A 19,325-nucleotide genomic window follows, 5' to 3' on the forward strand; every position below is an offset into this window, starting at 1 on the left:
ACTCTCACGCTCTGTTTTCAGCTTATCTTTTGTCCCAGATCAGCAGCAATAACGACAACATAGCTGGAAAAGGCCTTTTTCTAATGCACCTGTACTCGGGAGACTGGAAGGCATGAAAGAGCTCTGGAGGGTAAGCAGAAAAGGTGCTTTACTGCCCTTACAATAAAACCAAACAACTGGGAGTTGTCCAAGCCTTCTCTGGAGACTACTAAGGAAAACCTGCCACTATGAGAAAACTTGCAAAATCAAAACGAATTTAGCAAATCCCTTGAGATAGTCTATTTCAGGAAGTATGCAGATAACTATGAATGCTTTGGCACCTCCACTACCCACTGCTTTCCATCTTTTGTGTCCAGTGGCTATCCAGCTTCCCCCCCATAGTAATCCAGTACCTGTCATTTAATCTGTTTGACAGATAATGTCTTCAGATTTCCACTGCATATTTTTCCCTAGTGCTCTTCATACAGTGATGACCTCCACAAAACAAGGCAAGCCTAACTCATTCATTTTGCCTGTGAACAAATAGGCAGAGTAAGGTCTGAGTGATAGATGCAGATCTCAAAGACACAGAGTGACTTTGTGGCAGGCCCAGGAAATGTCTTTCTTTCTCAGGCATTAAGTGGAAAATTCAAAACACTTAAACTTGGCACTAGCAGCTCCTGTCTGACTTAGGCAGAGCCTCATTGCTGGTGTGAGGCAGTTTGCTTACCATATTCATTCACCATGAAGTACTGGTACTCTCTTTCACCTGACTTCTTCTCCACAATTATGTTGTAGGACCCAAGAATGGGCTCTGGGATCAGTGGGAAGGAGAGCTGGACAATTCCATGCTTAGATACTACATCTAGCCACTGGAAGATCTTGTTTTGCTCTGGATCCTGGAGAATGGGAGAAAGACATGTATGAAAACCTTTATCATCCTGTTTCTTGTCTTCTTGCCTTCTTTCAAGATTTGTATCCTGGCATATTGTCTAAGTGTATCATGGGGTGAATGCAAGTTTGGGCTGATGACATGTGCTTTGACTTCCCATTAATTTTCCAGATCTGTTTGTGGATGCTGAACTTCTTTAGAAAGAGATCTAGTGGTCACCTAGTGATCTTTGAGACCTAGTGGTGTGCAATGTGGTAGAAGACTGATTCGTTGTTATCCTGTCCCCCAAAAGAACACAACATTTCAGAAAGTTGCTATTCTTATGCCTGTATTAGAATAAGGCTATTTCACCAGCCCATTTACTATGGCCCTACCAAAATAAGACTACACTGAACACTCTCGTTTCAATCCTAACAAAGGACACAGCAATAACCCTACGCCACCTTTGACTAACATTTCCAGTTCTGCTGGTTTCTTCTCCTCTAGTGTCTGATAGTGGGTACTGCCACTGTTCAACCCATTGGCTTTAGATGATGTGCTCTGGATGAGTCTCCCTCAGCTACTGACACTATGAGGAATGGCAAAGCACAGTATTTCCAAAGCAACTTGTGCTTTAATAATGTGGTGTATCTCTTACCTCAATGACGATTCGGGGGTACTGGAGGAAGAAAAAAAGAGAAAGAAAAAAAATGATCAAAACATCAAGTAATGAACTGTGGAACTTGAGAAATACTAGAACATAAGAAAACTGTGAACAGCTTTCTCTGGATACCAAAAACAGGAACAAGAAAGCAGTCTGAACCTCATCTCTGTAATTAAAGAGATGAATTTAAGAGAATAGCCATTTTGTGAATTTATCTTTTCTACAAAAACATCAAACCTGTGCATATCTGAGGCAGACGAAGTGAAGTGACTACAAAATCTGAGCGCTGTAAGAGAGTTCCAGAAGTGATTTCAGACCCTTTGCCCTCTATAAAGACAGGGAAAGGATGGAGTCTGAAGCTAAGGAGTTACAGCAGTTCTCCAAAAACATAAGGAGGTCTATCCCAGGCACTTTTTATTCAACTTGTAAGTAAAAGAGTCTCAGTAAACAGTACCTCAAGAGGGTGTTTGAAAAATCTCAACTATCACTCATACTTACTGTCTCCTGAACAGGTCTGAACTGGGTGTCCAAACTGACCACACGAAACAACACTGAAAAAGACATAGGATAAAAAAGAATAATTTACTTTAGCAGTGTTAAGTCATTTTCAACATACAACTGAAATAAAGTTTGCCCAGGCTTTTAGGGAGAACTAAAGAATCCCCAGAGAACTAGGAAGAATTTTATTATTTTAGGCAATGAAAAAGAAAAACAAAATAAAATTGGTAGCTGAAATATCTTCAATTCTGACCCACTGGGACTAAAGTAACCTACACGGTAAATACAAATAGAAGTACTTCCTTCAATTCCTCTTGAAGGACTAAGTTCTTTGGGATGTTTCCTAAAAAAGTTTATACAAACCAATTAAATTAAAAAAAACTGAAGAGAAGGAAGAATTTGTCTTTATTCTAAGTATAAACCCTGTACAGCGCTGAAGTATAGTTATACTAAAGAGATAGCTAACTATACCACAGCTAGTACTATCATTTAAATATTGTGTACTATCATTTAAATTAATCAGCACTGTGAATTAGATTAGCAGTTAAGTAGAAAGAGCTGTTGACAGGAAATTACATGCTTACTTTATTTTTATATGTATTTTATTAATTCTAAGCTTAACCTATTATTTTCTGTATTTTAAGGACACTTTTTATGTGACTGACCTCAGTAAATAAACCTGGCAGAACTGAAGATCCTGTAAATGCAATTAACTCAGTAAAAACATATGAACTCTACTCATTTGTTGCAGTTTTTTAAATTGGTTCTATTTTTCACTGTCTTGTGGTGAGCCCAACCTCAGATGACAATCATGCACTGTCTGAAGGATTGCTCATGACCGTCACAGTCCATGGTCTTTTATTCCACAAGAGGAAGTCCCAGTCATTCTAGACCCACCCTTACATTCAGTTTCCCAGTTCAGTAGCTGACTCAAACTCCTCAGCCACCTTTTTGCCCTGGCTTGTAGATGGGTTTGTCCGTCTGGATGAACACAGTATTATCCACATTCTGGATTGCCACTGATCTTCTCTCAGCTAAGTTTACTGTGGTTCCTATGGCAGAGAAGGAAATGAATGCCAGGGGATCAGAAGTAGCAGGAGGAACCTGGAGAGAAACAAAACCCCAAAGGAAAAATGGTAAATAAGATACCCTGAAGTCCCCTGATGCCCAGGGTTCTTGAGTAAGCTACTGACTGTCAACTGAATCACAAATAGCTTGTGCAAAGTCATGAGAAAACCCATCTTTGCCAGTGAGATTGTCTCTGGGAATTGCAGCTGTGAAAGTCCCATAGTCTGTCATCAGTTACTAAGGTTTTAAGTGATACCCTGTCCTATACATTCCATCATCTCATGTAGGTACCTGCCTATATGCAGGTTGTCCCAGCCATAGAGCTCAACTTCGAAGTGTTTTCTTCTGCTGCATTCTGGCAGACCTAAACTTGGGACTTGTTTGTTTTATCTATCCAGATTTTGCAGAATCACAGGAAAGGGAATGAGCATGTCCCAGCTGGGTTCTCCAGCTTGCCAACTGTGACAGTCCCATAGGGCACATGCCCCTGTATTAGCAAGCAAAATCTTTTTTCTGTTCATTCTGTGATTGGAGATGGAAAGTCTTTCTCCAGCTTCACCCTACAACCCATATTTCTTTATCTTGTCTATATTGTCAGCCTTTCCAGCAGCATGTCTTTTTTTTTTTAATCCTATTTGCTGCACTCTCTCTTCATCCTCTTGCCCTCACTGGCAAGGAGAGTTGCACTCAGAAATACACTTCTACACCCTCTTTAGTAATCTCAATAAAGAAAATACCTTGAACTCGCAGCACTTGAAGAAATCATTATTTGTGATGGATTCCTCAAAGAGAGTCTCCCGGATGCTGCCATATTCCAGGACGATGCTCAGGGACAGAGGTTCACTGAGACTGTGGAACTGCACACAGGCAGTCTGTGGAGAGTCGCTCCGCACGACTGTTGGGACCAGCAGCACATACTGGCTGTGAGAAGGCAAGACCAGATCGAAGAGTTCAGTCATGCAGGAAAGTCAGAGCAAACAGGAAAGGAAAATACCACAGAAATGCCATATGTGTGAAGTAAGACACAGTCCAAAGCTTGCTCAAACCAGTGGAAGGATTTCCATTTCTTTCAATGAGTTTTGAATAATAAGCTGAGAAAGTACACATGACAGTTTTTTATCCCTCAGAGTTCTTTCTGCGCTGAAAGACTGACATCATTCTATGCAGTCTTTTATCCAGCATGATACTACATCTTTTCATCCCAGGGATTTACACAGCTCCAATAACTAAAGTGTCTAAACACCTGACAAGCATAGCTGCATTTATTCTCCCTTGACCTATATGTATACTTAAATTTCTGGACCCTCCCATAAGTAGGAGTGATACTTAGCTTCCTTTTAAGATCAATGACAACAATACTAGTTAATGGTTACAGCAAGTTTTAAATTTCTTTTTCTCTGGATATCTCTCCCTCCAGATAAGAACTGACACATCATGAGTCAAACAGCATAATGTACAAGAAATGATGCCACTTTTCCATTTTGCAAAATATTCCAGGGAGCGCTCAAACCTACATGCCTTAATCTGTTTCCATGCCTCTCCCTGTTTTGCTTCCTTTGCTTCTTTCTTCCATTGGGCTTTTTCAGTTGTACTGGTCTCTATTATTAGGGCAGTCTTCCTTCCCCAAATTCTTCCTATGAAAAACATTCCTTCAGATTTGCTGTTTTTGGCTTAGGTTCTGTTACTGGCCACTGATTCTCTGCTGCCCAACTAGTCTTTACAAATAATGTATGACAGAATTGATGAGTTAGTTCTGTAGCACAACGTGAATTGCACAATCTTTTCTTGGTAATTTAATCCTTTCCCTTTTTTTCTCCCACAGCTTTGCTTGCTTATATTGCCTTTACTGTTATTTTAATTTGCCCAGTTCAGACTGCACAATGTTCAAAGACCAAAAGCAAAATTATTAAAACTGGGAGTGTATATGATAAAGCTAAACTTTCTGACTTTCAGTCAGAGCTGAACTCTCTGACTTTAGAACTTTTGAGAAGGGGATTTAAGCTCCAATATTGATGCATTTTTGAAAATTGTGGCTGAAATCTTTTGTTTGTATAAAAGCGTGGACATTGCCCATGCTGTATGAGCTATGACAACACAGCAGGTGTAATACTGATACTGGTACAGGTACTGGTACTGGTGCTGGTGTTGATTCTGATACTGATACTGATACTGATAGTAGGATTGCCATTCAGCATAGTCCCTAGAACCAGCCATGATCTGGCCCATGGCACCTCCTCATACACCATGCACTCTCTGTACTGCTGATGCATATCAATCCTGGTCATTAGTATGACTTGTTAGTCTAGTCTTGAATCTCCTCCCCACTTTACCCATGCACTTCAGACTTCATCTGCTCCAGTTCTAGTTTTCTGTCATTCAAATCAGATTACATAGCATTTTTATGATGGAAAACACCATTCAAAATCAGCCTTTAATGTCCTCTACTTCCATTTCAGACACATTTAAGAAAGTAGCTCTCAAACATCCAGTTTACATAGCAGTGTCCCAGAAGAAATAAACTAGTAGAAAATATAATAAAACATGTTATCATAAAAAGACAAGAATGTATGATCTCTTACAGTTCAGAAGACACTGTGGCAATCCAGTTCAAGGACAGAATACTCAGAAGAATCCTTGACCACATCTCTGTCCGTGAAGAAGAAAGAAGAGAGACTGATCCAAGCGGGCAGCCTGTCTTCTGGCTTTTAAACTGGCCTGAGATGGTGCTCCTCCTCCATGGCTTCAATCACCTTCTGTCAAAAGATATCTACATAAAATTTGCATAGGTTCATCTTCCCCTCTGCTGTCTGTTCTCACACTCCTTGAACTCTCAAGCAATAGCTTAGGAAAGCTCTCATATTTCACATAGCTTGATGAGGCATTGCAAGCCAAACCGGTTCCTGCCCATCTGAATGTTTTATTGAAGCTTACCTCTCTGATTATTGTGTCACTGGCTGGAGGTTTCTTAATTTTTCAACCTGTCACTATTTGCCACTGCTTATGTATTTCCTTGTTCTGTGAAGATCTCCTGTAGATACACCTCACAAAACAGAAGTAATCATAACACAGTGCTGTAGGATGTCTGTATAGCAGCCTGGGCAGTAATAATACAGCATCAGACTATAACTGCATTCAGTACGGCACAGAAAGGAACTTCTAATGATAACCCAGATTTCTTACTGCACACAGTAACATTCAGCAGGGAATGGTGTTGGCTAGTGGTCTACCATTTTTGCCAGTGGTCAGGACAAACATATCTCTAGGGAAAGGAATCTGCTGTCATTACTTCATGTGTCCATTCATTTGCCTGTCAGTTCACTTTTTCCCCCGTCCCTGCTCTGCCCATCAAACAATGTGTAAGCCTGTTGGTAATTTTTTAGTAAAACTAACTGAGACATTGTTTCAGAATAATCAAGATACAGAATCATAAAATAATTTTGACAGAAAGGAACCTCCTGAGAGTATGTGGTACATCTCTCTTCTTAAGCAGGACTAGCTTCAAAGTTTATTCAGTTATTTTTTTAATATCTCCAAGGATGGAGATTCTATATCACCTCTGAACATCTGCTAACATGCTTAACCATTCATGTTGTGAAGATTTTTTTCCTTAAATCAGAATTTCCCATACTATAACTTGTATTCATTGCTTCTTGTGCTTTCACTGAACATCACCGAGAAGAATCTGTCCCTACCTTCTCTATAGTCACACTTTATGTAGCAGAAGACTGCAACTATTCCCCCTCTTAGCCTTTTTTTCTCCAGGTTGAATAAATAAGACTGTTTCACTTTCTTTCTCTTGGTTTATTCCAGCCACTGACCATCCCAGTGACTTTCTACTGGACTCCCTCCAGTCTGTCAAATCTTTTCTTGCACTGGGGAGTCAAATCTGGATACAGAACTTCATTTGTGATCTCATAACTGCAGACTAGAGGAGAAAAATAAATTTCTTTGATGTGTTGGCTACACTTTTGGTAATACAGCCTCAAGACGGGAAACCAAATAATCTATAGTAATGGGGACACTGCATTCACACTCTTACATAGAAAAAGAAAAAAAAAAAACAACCAACCAACCAACCAAAATATAAATTAGCCAATCAACATAACTATAACTGCAACCTAGAGAAGTAACAGGCAATTTCCCTTCCTCTTCCTCAGCCAAACAGGTGATGAATGGGAAGAGGAAGCAGAGTATACTGTAGGAGTAATTAGGGACATAAAAGAGAGCTAGGGGCACTGAAAAAGGTGTTTGGCAATGCAGAGTGAGCCTGAAGTTATATCATTGGTAAGGGGTATGAGAAACATGGATGAGGGACTGTTGAAAGCCAGATTCTATCAATTTAACTTCTCATGATATAATACATTCTGGATTATGATTCAGCCATACAGGAATTGTTCTTTCCATCAGCATAGGTGATACCCTTAACTGCCAGCTTACCTACCTAACTTTACCGGAAGCATTCTGATGACCAAGTTAGGACAAAAAGAAAACTGCCGTGGGTGCTGCTGGAGCTGCTGTCTATTCCCACTGCGTTACTAGTGAGAAATATTGCACAAAGCTTCCCAGAATGACCTGACATTAAGGTGACAACGCTGCACGGCAGGTGGGTGGGCAGTGTGCAACCAGGGCGATCACACTGTGAAGAAAGTGTCTATGTTAGTTGTAATGCAGGCAGAAGACAGCTAAGACTATGTCACAGATGTGTTTGTATTATTTGCAGCTTTGAAATTCCTCAGACACCATGTCTTACTCTAAACAGGTGCTAAGTAATAGGCAAAAAAGAACTAAGGAGGGAGAAGGAAATAACAATCAGTCTCAGGGCCCTGGTGCAAATTTCTCTAGCAATTAATCCTTTATTTAAGGGCAGCATGCCTTTAACATGAATGTAACAGGGTTTTCTTGTTGATACACAGACATGGAAACAAAAAAGACCAAGCATTTGAAAAACTGAAATCTTAGAAGATATCTTGTTCAGATCAATTGGACATTTCTCTGGAAACAACCTATTGAATTCATTACTTTACTGAAATTACCAATCCTGGAGGACTTCTTTGTATTGTAGCAATGTTGTGATAAAGAAAAGTAAGCTTAGATCTTTAAGAACATCACTACCATGTCAGGGATAATTCTTAAGAAGACCACAGTGCAATGGGGAAATTATTTCAGCTTTGTTTGGCAGCAGGGAAAAAGAAGTAATTTTGGGTTGTATGATTAAGAAGCTGGGAGCATGAAGGGGTTAATCATCCAGAAGCACAAAGATCAGGATTTAACATGGGGGAGATAATGAACCTCACACTAAGCAGCTGATACAATACAGGCACACAGAAGGTACCTTGATACTGGATGTCATATAAATCAATCTGTTTACCTTAGACTAGCCCTGCTTTATATTGGCATAAAGAAAGATGTAATTAGAGATCATAGTTTGGCTAGAAAATTGATGAAAAGAGGAACAGCGCCAAATCCACTTCAAATGCAAAACAATGCAAATACAGACTTAAGTATCACATATGCACATGGTTTTCAAAGTAGAATCATGGCAGAGATGACTCTTTGAATGGCAGAGAATCAAAATGTCTTTACTTCATTCAGTCCAGACTTCAGAAAGTGACTACATTTGCTTGCTTTTATGAAGAAATTCTATATACGCATGAGGGTTTTTTTCTCTCTATTCTTTCTCGTGATGACTCAGAGGGATGATTGTTGCTGTTGCACTGGAAACACGTCTTAGTTAGTTTTCTTTCCCATAAAGCTGATTTTGCCCATCCCTTTTATCACATCAGATGCAGCTCTCCTCTTTTTCTCATTTACACTGGGCACACATACACAGCACAGAAATGTAGTTTTCCAACTAACTCTGATCCCACTCATTTTCTGGGAGCAGTTAAGTTCAGTGTTTCTGCATGCACACTGCACTCACAACAGAATTCTATAAGGCTGTGACTGGCCCACCTCCAATACCCCAGCTAGCTTGCGTAGACCATCTCGTATTTCCCTGCACTGTCCTAAAATGCCCAATATAGCTGTATGTGCAGAATCTAGACAGTAGATGTAGTCACAAATTAGAAAATAAACATGTCAAAGAATGTCCATTTGCTATGCTGAACACTGCATAGTCTGAAAATAGAGTTGAGACATTCAAATTCTCAGTCAGTACAGACCTAAGTCATGCCTGTTTCCCTTTGTGTTAGAGGAATAGCAAGAAGATCAGTGGAAATCTGAGCAGCTTTCAGCAGTGAAGTCTTGGATTTTCCAGAAGAATGAGTAATACGTAATTGTTTCTCTTCTATGGCTCCACTTAATATTTGCATAACATTTAAGGACTGAGAGTACTTTCTAAGTCATTACTTCACCTGAGATGAAGTACAAACAATCCACCCCACACCTGTTTAATCATCTAGTTTCTTTCTCTAACACAGGCATATATGGGGTCAGAGCCCCAGCTTCCATTTCACTTATGCAGTGGTCCCAGGCTGTTTTCTAGCTTGTGATCTTCTCAGGAAATTAACATTCTGTGATTCTGTGAAAAGCTTGCTCACAATACATTTATCAAACTTACTCTGACAAAACATTTTGCTTTAAAAAGCAAGCATATCTCTGAATAGTACTGTATATGTCTCAGAGTTGGATACTGTGGATGAATTCGCCTACACAATCTTCCACTCTTCCAAGGCATATCCCTATCTGCAAACTTTTAGGTTTGGAAGTGGTGGTGTTTCTCAGAATGCTTAGTGGCAACAGGCAGCTCATAGCGTGGTTGACAGAGTATGCTGTATTATTTAATGTCAAATAGATGAAACATGTTTCTAACATTGCTCATTTTCTGTAATAATAAAGAACTGGTAATATTAAGCATTGTAACACTGTTATATAGAGAAGAGTAAACAGCAGACTGTTCACTTTCTGCAAGATCTTTGTTACAGGTAGACAGATCGTAAATTAACTAGTATGCTATCAGCATCATATTTCTGCAATATATTTTAGCCCTGCCTATGAGATATAAAGTATTACAACCTCATATGTCATGAAACATCTGAAATACCATCCATTTTTCTTGTTCTATAAAGTGTAATGTATACAGATATCCTTGAAAAACCTCTGCTATGTCTAAATGATGAAAATAGGAGGATATACACATAGCAAGTCAGACCAAACAAAAGAGTTTAAAAAAGACTAGCAAAGAAAATCAAAACTAATAATCACTCTCTCTTCAAAAACAACAGGAATAGGAAGTCTACCAGAGAATCAACAGGGACATGTAATGAGAAAGATAGAAGATGAGTTCAAGAAGAGTCCAGGAGCAGTGGAAACAATAACGATTTTTGTATATTGTTTTAGTTGATCTAATAAGTATTAAATATTACTGTATTAAATGAACCATTTGATATCAAAAGTTCATTTTTCAAAAAATAAAATACCAATCAATCTATGGACAATGTAATTCTGATGTAGTAATTATATTGCTACCATTCTGAATCAGTTCAAAATCCTGAACCAATGACACATTGATTTAACTTAAGATTTGATTATTACGGACCTTTGCTATAAAGGACCATGGACATGTATTTCACTTGATCACAAAGGACAAAAATGTGTGTCAGGGAGCCTTTTAAAGGGTAAAAATCATTTTTCTTTCCGTAGAAATGTTTTCCTGTCTTTACTATTTTCCTTGTTCTCTTATCTATATTGTTCTGCTGCTTTAGGTGGAGATAGGCAAACTGACACAGAGGGCTTTAAAAAGGACAAACAATAACTGAGTTAAAATAAAGAAACATATTTGAGAGCTTCCTTTTTGAAATGTCAAGATCTCATATTTTGGATTTTATTGCAAAGAAAATGAATCAGAATCAGTTCCCTCCAGATTCAGATTCTAAATAACCTCCCACTCTCTATGGTTAAAGGAGTTCATTTGGGTTTCATATCAAGTTCTTTTTTAAAAAGAGAACAATACACCAGCGTCCAGACTAGCCCACACAACAGTCTCCCACTTCATGGAATCCTCTTGTTTTATCCTTTTGGAAACATCCAAACTCTGCAAGTCAAAGGAATATTTTGAAATCACAGGAAAGCCAGGCTTGAGATCTAATAACATTGCTGCTTTTTCTTCCCTAGGATGATTGGGATGATCCTTGCTAATAGACATTTCACAAAGTATGCTTAGGTTGAAGTTGTAGTTGGTCCATGAGCCAGGACAGACTCCCACATCTCTCTCTAAAGCATCAGCTAGAATCAAGTCAGAACAAGCACCAAAGAGCAACAGTTCCCCAGCTGCATGGTCCAGCAAACCACTACCAAACAATCATAAAGACAAGTGGACTATCGCTTGCAGGTACCTATGCATCTTGATCATTAAACTTCTAATTGAAAACACTACAAAGACTTGATGATCTCATGGATAAGCTAAGATTTAGTTAATACTGTCTTAGGGACTGCCAGTTGTTCAGGAGAATCAGTAGTTTAAAGATGTAAGAGATAGCTTATAAAGTGTTGTCATCACTCTTGGTATTTTACGACCTTATTGTCCCAGTCTTTTGAGCAATCCATGAGTAATGGCTCCAACACATGCCTTGCAACTCCAAGACTTGCATCTAGTATAAGACATTTTTCAGGTGTGCTATTTCATCTAACAAAGGCTTATGGGTTTCTGAAAACTTCTTCCTGGTGATATGAAAGAACTGCAACATGAAGTTGATTCAAGCCACCTGTACCTGCTGTGCCCACTGTCATTTTGCAAGGGACAGCACTTAATGAGCTAATCTGTAAGCAACAGGATGCTGGAGAAGCCTTCAAGAGTGACTCTTCAGGCAGCAAAAGCAAGGTTTTTGCATCCCCCCATTCTGCCTGAAAAGCCAGTCATTCTAGCAGGAAGTAGAGACCAAAGACTTTGCAGCTCAGATTACTTTGTGTGCCCACCTCACTTTTTCCAAACAATAAGACCATCTGCAGGTCATCCCTCTGAAGAACTTGCATTCTCCAGGACAAGCACTTCAGATGCACCAAATCCCTGAGAGGATGCGGTGGGTTGACCCTGGCTGGACACCAGTTGTCCACTGAAGCTGTTCTATCTCTCCCCCTCCTAACCTAGGGAGAGGAAATACGATGGAAGGCTCATGGGTCAAGATAAGGACAGGGTCCTTTCCACAAGGTATAGTCCTTCAGGAACAGACTGCTCCAGCATGGCTCCCCCAGGTCTCTGGGACAGCAGTGCCAAACCACCCTTACAAGATGTGCAATAGCATCATTATAAACAATGATTACAGTTTTCATAGTCTGGGGATGATTACCTGGTCATTAAGACACAATCACGCACAGCTCTTCAAATGACGTCCCCAGCTGTCCTGGGACTGCCAGGAATCGGGAGTGGCAGCCATGGGTGTGGAGAGAGGTGTAGGGACAAACAATCAGGAAGCAAAAGGAAACTAAATGCAAAGTTGTCACTGGATAGATGTTCCTGCGTCAAACAGAGCAGGGCAAATACTAGCAAATGCTGCAGGCAATGGCTGATAAGGAGACTGACAGGGAAGCGTGCTGAGGAGACAGAGGAGAGGGAGCAGCAGCACATTGTGACGATTACACTAGGCACATCTCCTGTCAGCAGGCTGGAGCAGGCATTGGGCAACTGATGTCTCAGGGAGACCAGGAGCCACTTAAAGACCTCCTCAGCAAGACCACGACACCTGCAACCTCCGTACCCTGTGCCAATGGGGAGGCTACAGCTTTCCAGGCAGTAGGCAAAGCTCTTTGGCCAGAAGGTGGGAGAAGCACATATTTTACCATAGCAGTACACGGAGCCAGTAGTCTCTGTAATTTATCTACTTCTCTCTTACTTATTGCCCCTGAAGGAAGCTGATGGGCTGCAGGGAGCCACCAGAATTGATGTGCTGACTCTCCCTGTCTGGCCCCTGGTGGCTGAGAGGACAGAGCCCCAAAGAGGTCTCAGGGGAGTGGCCAGTCTGGCAGACTCCGATAGGGACCCTCTGCAGCTGCCATGATTGCTACTGTGGGGAAGTGCCTGGGACTGGGCTGGTAGGAAGGGACATGGTGTGGCTGGGCTGGGGGACAGTGCTGCTGGGGGGTTGGTCTGTGCCCCACATGCCCTGGTCCTTGGCATGGCTGAAGGGATGAGACCCTCTGGAGCTGATGTGTCACTGAGCTGTGCCCTACCACTTGCCCTCTGCATCACCAGGCCCTGGTATGATGAGGTGAGGCTCATGCAGTAGGGGGAAGCAGCTCTCATGGTGGGGCACAAGTGTCCTGAGGATCCTAGCAAAAGCACACCTGGAAAGCTCTGCAGTCAGTGGAGCAGTGCAATGAGGGAAGCCTCGTTCCCTTGCTGGGATTTGGCAGCAATGACCACATGTCTCATGCTGTTGAGCATCTCCTTGTTGGCTTTCCTTCTTCCTCTCCTTGCACTGTCTGTGTTATGTTGTCAGTCTCTGCAAGGGACTTTTTCGGGAGGACCACCGAAAATTTGAGGACTTTGAATTTTGCAAAGTGACCTAGGGTGGCTGGCTGGGTCACTGAAGAGAGCCAAGGGAGCTTGCAGGGTGAGCACCAGCTGGTGGAGCGGAAGCACTGCACTGCAACTTCAAATGCATTGCCCTGCTGTGAGGAGATCTAAAATAGCTTTTGTGACTCTGCTAGCCAAACTAGCATGAAAACCCAGGACCGCTGCTAGCAAAGTTCTAATGCATCAGTGGACATGCAGTGTGACATGCCCAACGTGAAAATGCTCTGTAAAGTCAAGCAGAAGTTGAAGCAGAAGGTGCTGAAGCAAGGAGTAAGTAAGATTTCATTTAATCTATGCTAGGGAAGGAGCTAGGGAGCATTTCAGTGAAAAAGGGAATGTCTGAGAACTAAGCAGACCAACATTTCTATGGTTAATAAGCGGGGTAGAAACCATCCACCCTCAGATAATTTACACATTTTTTACATTATTTGATGCACTTTTTTCAGATTATCTCTGGCAGCATATTCAGGCTCTCACAAGACATCCCAGATATCAGCTATTCTCAGGCAAATGCATCCAATCATTATCTTATAGTTCTGCGCTAACCTCTGCTGGCAGGTTAAAAGCATGTCATTATTAGAAGAAACAAAATTGATGCATAAGCTTGTGTCTACTGCAGCCTACTGAAATTAATAAAGTTTAGTTGAGTCAGGCAATTACTGTTTCCAAGTGTACATTTCTTCCTGAAGCCTCATTCTGTACTGTTGGACCTGCTTAAAAGGACATTTGGTCCTTTCTGGGGCAGGATGGTTCCTCTGCTTTCACTATTCACAGGTGAGGATTGCTCCCAGCAAGTGTGTTTCGGAAGAATCCAGATTGAAGCCTGAGCAACATTTAATGTCCAGATCCTGTAGTCCAAGCTGCACTTGTGTTTACATGGCAGGAGAAGTGTAGCTGGGAATATGTGATTCTCCAATACAGGTAGGTGCTCCAATATTCAAAGCTACTGGCTCTGAATGAGCATGACCTGCAGGGGATAAGATGTGGGTCCAGTAGTTTTGTCATTTCATGTGCTTTTGCTCCTTCTGAAAACATGCTTTGTGTTAAATTAGATTTTGAAAATGGCAATCTCATTTTTTCGTTAGGAAGGTAGGATTGGCAACCAAGTCCCATCTTTTCTATAAATTTGTGGAAACCATAGTGCTGTAGGTAAATCACCTGCAGCGGGCCAGCAGCTGCACATCCTCAACTTACTTCTTGGTGTAGCAGCAGTTTTCCTGCTGCAGATTGCTCCTAACCCATTGGAACGGGGATTTGGCTGTTGGGAGACATTGACAGAGTCATAGATTCATAGACTCATAGAATAGTTTGGGCTGGAAGGGACCTCCAAAGGTCATCCAGTCTTTGGATTCAAATAATTGCTAAGATCCAGGAAACAGAATAACACGGTGTCTGTACCAGGCTTGATTATGTGACGCATCTTGTGTTAGTGTGTTTTGATCCTAGAGATGATATCCCCTCCCTCAGTGACTGATGGAATTGAGTCACAACATGATGTGAAGTTGAGAGCTAAGATTTAAGAAAATTCTGCATTTTGGTTGGCTTTTAGTTCATCAAACTTGGTGCTTATAGGCTGCTCTTCTGAAGGCACTCTGGAGTCAAACTAGTCTTGTTCAGGCAGGTATCAAAATGTTAGATGGAGGCTGATATCTCTGTAAGCCATGCTCATTAGCAACACTTATCCAGCACATCCTAACTTTTTGTGCATTCAAACATCATTCTGAAAGTAGCTGGTTTTAAGTAAAATCATCTATTCATGCATGGGAGAGAAGGAGGGAGCAGAAATAGAGGCTCAAAACCTTTCTGTTTCCTTGGAGCTACTTTGTGCCACATGAGATTAATTAGAAGACCAGTGTATTTTACAAAATTTCACTGTAAGAAGTTACAGATGTCCTCTTGGCCAGTAGTACAAACTGGCATTGGTTTCTTAACTGGAGGAGAAAGGACATAACAAGGTTGAAGGAATGAGGGACAAGCACTGAAAATCCTCTTTTTCCTTTGCTCATCCTTCAGGATGAAAACGTTATTCTGAAAACAGAGACTGCTTGTTTTTATCCCAGGCCATGCCGCTGTAAGAATAATAATGCGACTCGCAAAAGCAGCATGTGCCAGGCACTTTTTAAGATCAGAAAGACTGGAATTGTTGTCTTGGTGCTAAGTGGATGGAAAAGTTCATTGATATTTGTAAGGATTGTCTGGCTCATAGTTTAAGCAGGTTTCGGTGATGTCCAGTGCACCAAGTGACTTGGGGGGGGTTGCAGGAGCAACTCAGCCTTAGATTGCCTTGAGGCCCTGTCTCTGCAGAGACGACCCATGGGGAGCTGTGTAGATAGCTCAGCCCTGAGTTGTCTGGTAAGCAGGAAACTAAACAGGGCAGTATTGCATCATTCACAGAAGCACAACCTGAGCTGAGCCTTGAAATTCCCCAACAAATAGTATGCCCTGAGTCCCAATCAAACCACTATTCAGTTGCCTAAAAGTAAAACAAAGGTAAGCTGGAGGACTTCTATCTGGCTCCAACAGACCCAAACAATACAAAGATATGCAAGAGACAGAGCATACAGAAGGGAACAACATCCATGAATAAACAAAGATAAGGGCAGGCACTGCAGAAGAAACAACCACCCAGATGGTCTAATCTACTCAGACATGGCCCTTTCTGCTGTCCCATACACCAGGGGATAAAAACTCTGAGATTTATGTTAGAAGTGAGGAGTTACTTCTCCAGCCACGGAGTGATGAGAACCTTCCCCCTTGGTCGGAATTCTGGCCAAGGTAACTTACGTGGGAGTCCTTACCTGGAGGGTTAAGTGAATATTTGGCAGGCTTTAAGTTTGTAGTCATAGGTGATTGACTGACACGTGTGCTATTCTGAGTTGTTTGTGAGTTGTGATAGTGTGTTCCATGAATCACCTGGGAATTGTAATAGTGAATTTTGTGAGTAGCCTGGGAGTTGTGAATTGCTTATGAGCAGTAACAGTGGGTTTTGTGAGTGGTCTGCGGTCTGTCATGAATTGCCTGTGTGTGGGCTGTGATAGTGCATTTTGTGACTGTTGTAGTTACAATAGTGCCTTTTGTGAATCTCTTGTGGTTGTAAATAGTGTAGTCTTTCTTTTAAAACTGCAATAGCGCATTCTCCACTGTATCCATAAACCTGCAATAGTGACGTACTGGATCTGCACATGTTGTTCAAATAAATTGTTAAATTTAAACTCTGCAGTAGAGTCTCTTTTCGTCACAATATTGACTTCTGTCTACCATTATTGACCTTTTTGCTTCCTCCCCTGCTCCTAAGACAAAAGGCAAATTCCAGCTTTCTCAAGCTCTGTGTATTCTTCCTATTTGAAAACCAGATCATTCATTTAAAGAGGTAAATGAGCATATACAGCAATTATCTACCAACTGTCACAGTTTTAAGATTCTGACAGATTTTTAGCAAGGAAATTTGTAAGTGGGACGGATTTCTTTGAAACTGGAGTTGGACTTCTCAGTCATGTCAGAGACTGCTGTCCTTGGTGTCTAGCTTTTTTAAGGTAGTTGTGAAAATCTTGGCAGGAGAGACAAACGTACTGCCCTCATCCGAAGTAGCTGTTCTCAGAAAATGTTGAGGCAGAGCTGGGCTTGTCCTGCCCTAGATTGCTCCAGGCCTTTACTGGCAGTCAAATGCTGAGTGCTGCCAATGATCTAAGCTGGGTTTACAGCCTGAGCTGAACTGGATGGGGTATCAGGGGCACTGGGGTGCTGCAGTCAAATCAAATGGGCCTTTCTTGCCCTTTCCATTTGGAAAGGTGACCAAGTCACATTGCCCCTGAATTTTGGATGCCGAGTCTGGGCTTTGATGCTGCTTTTTTAATTTTATGCTGAAAATAAGCCAATATGCGCATATATGTGCATGATAGTGCACATTTTATACCAACTAGAATGAACTGGAATTTTAAATAAAACAAAAAAACGCAGTAGAGGTAAAATGCTAACAGTTTTTAACCTTGTTTTCAGGCGTTTGAAAAAGGGATTAAAGAAATCTTGGAAAGCATTGTATTACTTATCACTTACTAAATGCGCTGCTAATTGAAGTCTTGAGTTGCTGATAAGAACCAGAGAGTGGTCTCAGGAACCGGCTAAACCCGACCCCCCGGATTGAGCAAGAACTAGAGAACAACAGAGTCTGCGCACAAACAAGGGTTACTAGCGGTCACGGAAAAGGTCCTCCAGCATGACCACCAGAAGGTACTGCGCAAGCGCAGTTAGGAGGAGTTTATGGAAATGACTTCCTGGAACTAATCTTAATACGAAGCGGGGATAGGTCATGCATATGTATAGGCGTATTGGGAAATCTTATGTATATGTAACATTTTACCGCATATAACCTCGGCGAGCAGCGGCACTCGGTGCACAAGGTTTTAAGAAAGATCTACCTTGCTGCCCACCGGTGAATAAACATACCTACTTTACAATCTTACGGATTGTGGGGTCTGCTTTGTATCCGCACGTCACGTTGAAAAAGTTCATTTGGACGTGATGCGAAATTCTCTTTCTGCTGCAAGTGTTCAAATTAGTGTGTCTCTGTGTGCATGCACATAAGCATGTGCCCTCTAATGAACTTCCAGTTTTCATGGAAACAATGAAAACCTCCAAAAGGTTAAGAAACTTTCTTATTTCAGTCCTCAGATACTGTGTGCTTTCTGGGATCCGCTATAGGATTGTGCCATTTAAAATTCAGAACCTTGCTGTAAGACCATTCTACGCATACAGTAGGCACAGGTGTGCTCAGTACTGAAACAGAAGCCAAAGACTTACAGAGAGCAGGTAGCTCTGGAAAGGAGGGAAAAGATATTAGCCCAAAGGGAATGATGCTTTGTCATTCCTTGGGTATTCTGACTATTTTTCCTGAAGACCTGAATTTATAGTTCAGTGGTTTGCTTTATAATAGTACGTTCTTTTGTGGCTCCTTGTTTCAGCTATGTCTGCATAGCTGAATGTCTGCTGTGCCCCAGACATAAACTTTACTTTTCTATCACATTGTCGTAGCCCTCAAGAATCAAAGTGTTTCTACTGAAATGAAACCTAGGGTAGCAAGTTAGATGGAATTTCTGTGAGCAGGGTGGCCAGAGCTGACTCTGTTTCCCTTTCCTGTGCCAGCACTTGTATTAGTGTAATCCCTGCGGTTAGCCAGGTGAAGTAATCTGGGGTAGACTGACATCTCATAGGCTAGTTTTGGGTTGGATCAGTTCACCAGTACAGCAACCAGTTTGTTTTGTAGCTTTGTAAATGTTTGCAGTGGCACACAAGTGGCAGCAGCAACTGCTTTTAGTAGCTTAAACTGGTCATGGAATGGCAGTCTCCAGGTGTGAGCCCCCAGTGGAAATCTGGTTGTTGAGATAAAGCACCTTTCTATATGTGTGTCCACTTACCAACTCTTGACTCTTGAGTTATGCAGTGGGGGGATTTTTCCCACACAGATGACTTAATAGCACTTGTTTTGAAGAAGAAATCTGTTAAATGTAACAACCAGCTCCAGGTGACTTGATATTTTGGTGGGATGATACCATGATCCCATTGCAGGATCTACATTTTGTCCACTGGACTATTAGACACATCATCTGCATAGCTGTGTGTTGAAGGAAGGCAAGACACAATCTGAGGCCATAATTTATCTTAGAAAGAAGAATTTATATAAGGTAACAATGAAATGCACAATATTATCTAGTGTTCTTCCTTTTCTTCCCCCACAGCAG

General features: G+C 41.3%; 1 protein-coding gene across 1 annotated transcript in view; it reads right to left on the reverse strand.

The window, feature by feature from the left end:
* Window positions 1-5,724, reverse strand: part of LOC104538362 (ovostatin-like) — a 29,567-nt gene extending 23,843 nt beyond the window's left edge. Inside the window, exons 1-6 of the mRNA XM_010181538.1 lie at window positions 5,660-5,724; window positions 3,818-4,001; window positions 2,960-3,116; window positions 2,013-2,065; window positions 1,509-1,529; window positions 710-878 (exon numbers count right to left, since the gene is read on the reverse strand). Coding sequence (XP_010179840.1) covers window positions 710-878; window positions 1,509-1,529; window positions 2,013-2,065; window positions 2,960-3,116; window positions 3,818-4,001; window positions 5,660-5,724 — 649 coding nt within the window. The remainder of the gene's footprint in view (window positions 1-709; window positions 879-1,508; window positions 1,530-2,012; window positions 2,066-2,959; window positions 3,117-3,817; window positions 4,002-5,659) is intronic.
* Between the last annotated feature and the right edge of the window lie 13,601 nt (window positions 5,725-19,325).

Source organism: Mesitornis unicolor, unplaced genomic scaffold (assembly GCF_000695765.1).
Source record: "Mesitornis unicolor isolate BGI_N332 unplaced genomic scaffold, ASM69576v1 scaffold28053, whole genome shotgun sequence".
Lineage (NCBI taxonomy): Eukaryota > Metazoa > Chordata > Aves > Mesitornithiformes > Mesitornithidae > Mesitornis > Mesitornis unicolor.